At 36.9% G+C, this 9,043-nt stretch overlaps 1 protein-coding gene across 1 annotated transcript in view; it reads left to right on the top strand.

Moving 5' to 3' along the window:
• Positions 1-7,025: 7,025 nt before the first annotated feature.
• Positions 7,026-9,043, top strand: part of LOC118199463 (uncharacterized) — an 86,153-nt gene continuing 84,135 nt past the window's right edge. The window contains exon 1 of the mRNA XM_085823104.1: positions 7,026-7,933. Coding sequence (XP_085679230.1) covers positions 7,026-7,933 — 908 coding nt within the window. The remainder of the gene's footprint in view (positions 7,934-9,043) is intronic.

Below are 9,043 nucleotides of genomic sequence, written 5' to 3'. Positions count from 1 at the left end.
ACTTGAAAATTGAATTTCCGGAGATTCCGTGCAATTTTATAGCTAACAGAAGGATAAAATGGAAGCACGACAAGGTCATTGATATTATTTCTAACAGTGGAATGTCTTCTTTGATGGGAATCTGAAACTTTTTTGACGGCTTTATCAATAATCACGGGAGAAAATCCACGGTCAATCGCAATTGCTCTCAAATAATTAAGTTCATTGGTAAGCAAAGATTCAGAGGAACAAACTTTTAGCGCGCGGAAAATATAATAGTAAAAAGAAGCCATTTTTTGCTTAACAGGGTGGCATGACTTGGCATGGGGTGGTAAACAAACTGCAAAGGGTTTACGGTACACAGTGGTGCTAAAATCGGTTTCATTGCGGATTATAAGAACATCGAGGAAGGGGAGGGAATTGTTGGATTCAATTTCAAGAGTGAATTGGATGGCTGGATCAATTGAATTCATAATAGATAGAATCTCGGATAAATCCTCTTTATAACCGTCAAAAAGTGCGAAAGTGTCGTCAACATACCGAATCCAAAGACGAAAAGATAATTTATCAAATAATTTCATCTCAAAATAGTGCATATAAATGTCAGCAAGTACCGGACTGAGAGGATTACCCATAGCCAATCCTTCAACTTGACGAAAATATGCATTTTGGAAAACAAAGTGGGTTTGACTTAGAGAAACTTTAGTAAGCGAAACCAACTCATTAATTTCAGTATGTGTGAAGTGAAATTCCCGAAGCCTAGTTTCAAGACAATTTAGTGCTCCTTCGACCGGAACATTAGTAAACAATGATTTGACATCAAATGAAATCATAATGGAACGAAGTGGGGAAATATTTTTAAGTTTATCAATGACTTCAACAGAATTTTTTACAGTGTGAATATTGTTATCAAGTAGAGGAGAAAATCTGGAAACTAAATAATTGGCCAAAGGATATGAAGCAGTACCTATGTTGGAAACAATTGGTCGAAAAGGAACACCGGTTTTGTGGACTTTTGGAAGAGCATAAAGTCTAGCGCAATTAGTAATAGGCGGAATAAGTGATTTCTTCAACTGAGTTGGCAGAATGTGGGAAGATTTAATAGCACTTTTTACTTTCATGAGGTCCGAAGTTGAAGGATCTTTAGGGATCGAGCAGTATGGGCCTTCATTTATCAATTTAGAGACTCCAGTAATATATGTGTGTTTGTCCATAACAACGATCTGTCCGCCCTTATCAGCTTTAGAGATAATGATATTAGTATCAGAATGAATTTCACGTAAGATCTCATTTTCCTTTTTGCTAAGATTAGAACCCAAAGATTTATTGTTAAAATTAACGTTATGAGTAATTAGGTGGCGGATTGTATCCTTCTGCGTTTCCGAAATTTTGGAGAATTTAAAGGCTTTCTCTATAGGGGCGATGATTTGAGGAATTGAAGGTTTAGATGTCTTTGAAAAGTTGAAACTATATTTTAATACTTTTAACTGATCCTCCGAAAGATTCCTATTGGAGATATTAACGATGGAGTTAACGTTTACAGTGGGAAGATCAGCTAGATAATTGGGACTGTCCGACTGGTGTGTGAGTTTTTGGAATTTAAAAATGAGCACATTTTTATGCCGTTGACAAACAGTATCGGTTCTAGACCAGGATGTAAGTTCAAATGAGGAAAAGTTTCAGTGGAATTAGCAATTTTTAAATGGAGTTAATATAATTCAAATTCAATTTTAGATAAACGTTTGCGTGTGTCCCTTATAATGTGACGAAGAAGTGCCAATTTGAATTTATGCAAAATTTTTGAAACGTGAACGGAAGCTTTAAGGCTACATTTCACATGTATAAATTTGGGAATGAAATTTTGATGTTTGCATTTAAGTAGAAACTGTAGATGATTCAAGAATTTCGTACGCTTAAGGCGTAACTTACAAAATCGGTTCCTGTCAGTGGACATATTGTGAAAAGGGCACAAGCAAGAAACAAGTGAACAAAAGAAATGTAATTCCGAAAGTCCAAACAAGTAATTACTTATAACATGAAAAAAACACCAATAAATAATGAAGACAATTTTCATCAACAAATGACAAAAATATTCCAAAAGGAGAGAAACATCCAATACTGAAAACCAATAGCCACGTGGAAAGAAGCAACGAAAGTCAAAATCGTGCACGTGGTAAACCGAAAAAATATAGAATTACCTCGAAAATGCCGGTTGATAGCATAAACCAAATCCGAAAAAATGATGGCCACGTGGAAAGAAGTAAATAAAATGGTGCACGTGGTAAAACAATAAACAGTAAAATATTCTCGAAAATGCCGGTTGATAGCACAAACTAGACTAGAAGGGAAACACGCTAATGTGACAATCAAAATCGTAAAAAACAACCTTATATTTAGCGTAGGTATAATGAAACATTCAATCGATTTCGAGGGCAGCTAAAGGTCCCTCCTCATCAGGAGAAAGAAATACATAGAAAGAAGAAAATAGGAATCACAGAAACACGTGGTGCTTATCAACACTGCACGTGGTTATAACTAGATTTTTAATCAGAGTTGCACTGGACGCCTACTTTTACTGAGCCAGGCTGTCTGATCAAGCATAAAGAAATATTAGCGAAGTTAAAATAGGGAGCGAGGGGCAAATGCACATTACGCTCAAAATCTGAACTTCAAATAATGGAAAGCAACCACTAAACGGATTTTTATACCCTCTGGTAGTACCAAGTGCGAGGAGGTAACGCCATCTATCGGCAAAAATAATTGAATTAAGACAGTAGAATTTTAAAGGCATTAGGAAGGACTGGATTGGACTTCAAATCATTAACTAAACTTTCTAAATCTTTGTGAATGTGAAAAGCCTCAAGAAAATCCAATTCGCCTATGGAAGAAGCCTTTTGGATGATTTTTGCAGACCCAAAATCAAAATTATGGTTAAAAGTCCAGCTATGATACGCTATTGAAGACTTGTTAATTTCCCCTTTTTTGACATAAGATTCATGTTCCTCGATACGAAACTTCAACGCTCTTTTTGTTTGGCCAATATATCTTAAACCACACTGACATGATATACTATAAATTCCCCAAGAATTCAAGACAGAAACGCAATCTTTTAGAATCGAAGGGTGAATTTTATTAATAGGGGAGAAATCGACTTGAAAATTGAATTTCTGGAGATTCCGTGCAATTTTATAGCTAACAGAAGGATAAAATGGAAGCACGACAAGGTCATTGATATTATTTCTAACAGTGGAATGTCTTCTTTGATGGGAATCTGAAACTTTTTTGACGGCTTTATCAATAATCACGGGAGAAAATCCACGGTCAATCGCAATTGCTCTCAAATAATTAAGTTCATTGGTAAGCAAAGATTCAGAGGAACAAACTTTTAGCGCGCGGAAAATATAATAGTAAAAAGAAGCCATTTTTTGCTTAACAGGGTGGCATGACTTGGCAATGGGGTGGTAAACAAACTGCAAAGGGTTTACGGTACACAGTGGTGCTAAAATCGGTTTCATTGCGGATTATAAGAACATCGAGGAAGGGGAGGGAATTGTTGGATTCAATTTCAAGAGTGAATTGGATGGCTGGATCAATTGAATTCATAATAGATAGAATCTCGGATAAATCCTCTTTATAACCGTCAAAAAGTGCGAAAGTGTCGTCAACATACCGAATCCAAAGACGAAAAGATAATTTATCAAATAATTTCATCTCAAAATAGTGCATATAAATGTCAGCAAGTACCGGACTGAGAGGATTACCCATAGCCAATCCTTCAACTTGACGAAAATATGCATTTTGGAAAACAAAGTGGGTTTGACTTAGAGAAACTTTAGTAAGCGAAACCAACTCATTAATTTCAGTATGTGTGAAGTGAAATTCCCGAAGCCTAGTTTCAAGACAATTTAGTGCTCCTTCGACCGGAACATTAGTAAACAATGATTTGACATCAAATGAAATCATAATGGAACGAAGTGGGGAAATATTTTTAAGTTTATCAATGACTTCAACAGAATTTTTTACAGTGTGAATATTGTTATCAAGTAGAGGAGAAAATCTGGAAACTAAATATCAACCGGCATTTTCGAGAATATTTTACTGTTTATTGTTTTACCACGTGCACCATTTTATTTACTTCTTTCCACGTGGCCATCATTTTTTCGGATTTGGTTTATGCTATCAACCGGCATTTTCGAGGTAATTCTATATTTTTTTGGTTTACCACGTGCACGATTTTGACTTTCGTTGGTTCTTTCCACGTGGCTATTGGTTTTCAGTATTGGATGTTTCTCTCCTTTTGGAATGTTTTTGTCATTTGTTGATGAAAATTGTCTTCATTATTTATTGGTGTTTTTTTCATGTTATAAGTAATTACTTGTTTGGACTTTCGGAATTATATTTCTTTTGTTCACTTGTTTCTTGCTTGTGCCCTTTTCACAATATGTCCACTGACAGGAACCGATTTTGTAAGTTACGCCTTAAGCGTACGAAATTCTTGAATCATCTACAGTTTCTACTTAAATGCAAACATCAAAATTTCATTCCCAAATTTATACATGTGAAATGTAGCCTTAAAGCTTCCGTTCACGTTTCAAAAATTTTGCATAAATTCAAATTGGCACTTCTTCGTCACATTATAAGGGACACACGCAAACGTTTATCTAAAACTGAATTTGAATTATATTACCTCCATTTAAAAATTGCTAATTCCACTGAAAATTTTTCGTCATTTGAACATACATCCTGGTCTAGAACCGATACCGTTTGTCAACGGCATAAAAATGTGCTCATTTCTAAATTCCAAAAACTCACACACCAGTCGGATAGTCCCAATTATCTAGCTGATCTTCCCACTGTAAACGTTAACTCCATCGTTAATATCTCCAATAGGAATCTTTTGGAGGATCAGTTAAAAGTATTAAAATATAATTTCAACTTTTCAAAGACATCTAAACCTTCAATTCCTCAAATCATCGCCCCTATAGAGAAAGCCTTTAATTTCTCCAAAATTTCGGAAACGCAGAAGGATACAATCCGCCACCTAATTACTCATAACGTTAATTTTAACAATAAATCTTTGGGTTCTAATCTTAGCAAAAAGGAAAATGAGATCTTACGTGAAATTCATTCTGATACTAATATCATTATCTCTAAAGCTGATAAGGGCGGACAGATCGTTGTTATGGACAAACACACATATATTACTGGAGTCTCTAAATTGATAAATGAAGGCCCATACTGCTCGATCCCTAAAGATCCTTCAACTTCGGACCTCATGAAAGTAAAAAGTGCTATTAAATCTTCCCACATTCTGCCAACTCAGTTGAAGAAATCACTTATTCCGCCTATTACTAATTGCGCTAGACTTTATGCTCTTCCAAAAGTCCACAAAACCGGTATTCCTTTTCGACCAATTGTTTCCAACATAGGTACTGCTTCATATCCTTTGGCCAATTATTTAGTTTCCAGATTTTCTCCTCTACTTGATAACAATATTCACACTGTAAAAAATTCTGTTGAAGTCATTGATAAACTTAAAAATATTTCCGCACTTCGTTCCATTATGGTTTCATTTGATGTCAAATCATTGTTTACTAATGTTCCGGTCGAAGGAGCACTAAATTTTCTTGAAACTAGGCTTCGGGAATTTCACTTCACACATACTGAAATTAATGAGTTGGTTTCTCTTACTAAAGTTTCTCTAAGTCAAACCCACTTTGTTTTCCAAAATGCATATTTTCGTCAAGTTGAAGGATTGGCTATGGGTAATCCTCTCAGTCCGGTACTTGCTGACATTTATATGCACTATTTTGAGATGAAATTATTTGATAAATTATCTTTTCGTCTTTGGATTCGGTATGTTGACGACACTTTCGCACTTTTTGACGGTTATAAAGAGGATTTATCCGAGATTCTATCTATTATGAATTCAATTGATCCAGCCATCCAATTCACTCTTGAAATTGAATCCAACAATTCCCTCCCCTTCCTCGATATTCTTATAATCCGCAATGAAACCGATTTTAGCACCCCATGCCAAGTCATGCCAGCCTGTTAAGCAAAAAATGGCTTCTTTTTACTATTATGTTTTCCGCGCGCTAAAAGTTTGTTCATCTGAATCTTTGCTTACCAATGAACTTAATTATTTGAGAGCAGTTGCGATTGACCGTGGATTTTCTCCCGTGATTATTGATAAAGCCGTCAAAAAATTTTCATATTCCCATCAAAGAAGACATTCCACTGTTAGAAATAATATCAATGACCTTGTCGTGCTTCCATTTTATCCTTCTGTTAGCTATAAAATTGCACGGATTCTCCAGAAATTCAATTTTCAAGTCGGTTTCTCCCCTATTAATAAAATTCACCCTTCGATTCTAAAAGATTGCGTTTCTGTCTTGAATTCTTGGGGAATTTATAGTATATCATGTCAGTGTGGTTTAAGATATATTGGCCAAACAAAAAGAGCGTTGAAGTTTCGTATCGAGGAACATGAATCTTATGTCAAAAAAGGGGAAATTAACAAGTCTTCAATAGCGTATCATAGCTGGACTTTTAACCATAATTTTGATTTTGGGTCTGCAAAAATCATCCAAAAGGCTTCTTCCATAGGCGAATTGGATTTTCTTGAGGCTTTTCACATTCACAAAGATTTAGAAAGTTTAGTTAATGATTTGAAGTCCAATCCAGTCCTTCCTAATGCCTTTAAAATTCTACTGTCTTAATTCAATTATTTTTGCCGATAGATGGCGTTACCTCCTCGCACTTGGTACTACCAGAGGGTATAAAAATCTGTTCAGTGGTTGCTTTCTATTAGGAGTCAGAGTGTTTCGAAGGACCAGGGTGTCGCACGTGAATGTTGTCTTAGCACGGCTCTCGGTTTTACGAAGTCGATTTGATTTTTCCTCTGCGATCAGTTGTTAGCACATAAAAGGTTGCTCACCGGTCTTAAGTGACCAAAGAGTTGTAAAAAGGCCTTAGTGCGATTTTACTGATTCTTTGCATCTATTTTTCCCTGATGACTGAACTGGTTTAAGGACTTGATCAACATGTCACTGGTCAGACTAATTTTCGCTCGATATGCGGAATTAACTTCCAAAGAGAAGGATTTACCTTTGACTGAGGATGAAAGAATTGATCTCGATTTTCTATTAAAGCTTCTCCCTAACCTATCGGATAAAGTACGTGCAAGTCTGAACTCTGCACGTGGCTCTGAACTAGGCTTAACGCAAGTCGGTTCTAACCGGTTAGCGTCTAATGAAATTGATTCCCATCATGCTGATGTCTCACAACACGATATGCATTGGACTGCTGTTACCAAAAGTACGAAACGTACTCTGAGTGATACTGAATCGGACCCTCCTGAGGTGCAAAACAAATTTGATGTTCTTGCGAACATAGCTGATGATGACTCCGCACTTACTGTCGAACAGTACACGCACAGTACCAGACATGAAGGTGATGTTAGCTTGAAACGAAATCCCAAACCGAAGGCTCCCAAAAGTTTAAAAATCTCGCCTAGTCAGGATATAGGTAGTAAAATTACACAAACACTGAGTTCTGAGTTTGCGGTCAGCAGCCACAGTAATGTGGCGCCATCTCGTGAAGGAACTGAGAAACAGGCTGCAGCGAGTAGGTCTGGAACCGAAAACGCAGCGCGACCACTCAGTTATCCAGATGAGGTCACGTGCCCGACTGGGCGAACTGACGCTCATATTCCCCAGGCTGGCGCAACTCAAATGAACACTATGGAGGAGAGACTTAGTGAAAATGCCACTAATGGTGAGGATAACAATAGTATGGACACGGACGCTAGTACGTCTAAACAAAATACAAGCTCAGATGAAAACATAGAAACGGAATTTGTGAAAAAGTCACGGATACCACCCATAACTATTAAAGTAGATTACCCTACTTGGAAAAACATAGCTAGGGCACTTAAACAGAGAAACATTGAGTTTAATAAGAATAATAAAGGGATTAAAATTTTCATCAGAAACCCTGAACATTACAGGCAGACTGTTACTTATTTAAAAGACACGAAAGTGGAACATCACTCTTTCACGCTTCCTGAGGATAAAGACATAAAAGTTGTGATAAGAGGTCTTTTAAGAGATACAGATACGGTAGAAATACAAGAGGAGTTAGAGGATTTAGGATACAAAGTTGAATCAGTTAAACAACTTACGCGCAGAAGAAATGGGGAGGTTATTAAACTTCCGCTATTTTTAGTTACTCTGCCTAAGAAACCCAAATCCAAAGATATACACAACGAAACTCACTTATGTGACCTAGGAATTAAAGTCGAAAATTATAAAGGTAGATCGGGCACGCTACAATGCTATAGGTGCCAAGGATTTCATCATACGCAAACTGGCTGTAACTATGCACCCAAGTGCGTGAGATGCGGAGACGGACATTTGTCCTTTGAATGCCCTAATAAAAACTCTGACTTGCCACCATGTTGTTCGAACTGTAAACAATCTCACACCTCGAACTTTAGGGGTTGTGAGATGTTCCCTAAAAAGAAACAAGATAAGCCAAAAGTCTATACTAGTAGGGTTATAGAAAATAAATCATTTGCACAAGCCCTGTCTACTGGTTTGTATGCAGACACGATCAAGGAAGCAAAAACTGTTTTTGCACACCTGGCCGAGCTTGTATCGGTCATTAAGAGCTCCGGCTTTCTTTTAACACAGCAAATAGGACAAAATGCACCTACTCCTAAGGACAAAACTACCATAAATCAAGATCTTAATGGATAGGTACACCACACAAGGAGATCCCATAAAATTAGCATTCTGGAATGCTCATGCCATTCAGAACAAATTGACGGAATTTTTAAACTTCCTTAACAATCACAATATTGATATTGCCCTTGTAACAGAGACTTTTGCCACGCCATGCGTGCGTATAAATTTGCCTAATTACCGCACATATAGGTGCGATCGTTTGAGTCACCATGGTGGGGGGGCCGCAATTTATGTGCGAAACTCGCTACAGTCCTGTTTGATTAGCCAAGATAGAAACGACGGACATGAGATGGTCGCAGTCTCAGTGTACTTAC

The sequence above is a fragment of the Stegodyphus dumicola genome, chromosome 9 (assembly GCF_044657685.1).
Source record: "Stegodyphus dumicola isolate Sdum_Otavi_A_Nest chromosome 9, ASM4465768v1".
NCBI lineage: Eukaryota > Metazoa > Arthropoda > Arachnida > Araneae > Eresidae > Stegodyphus > Stegodyphus dumicola.
The sequence above is the reverse complement of the archived record's forward strand: the minus strand, read 5'-3'. Positions and strand labels throughout refer to the sequence as shown.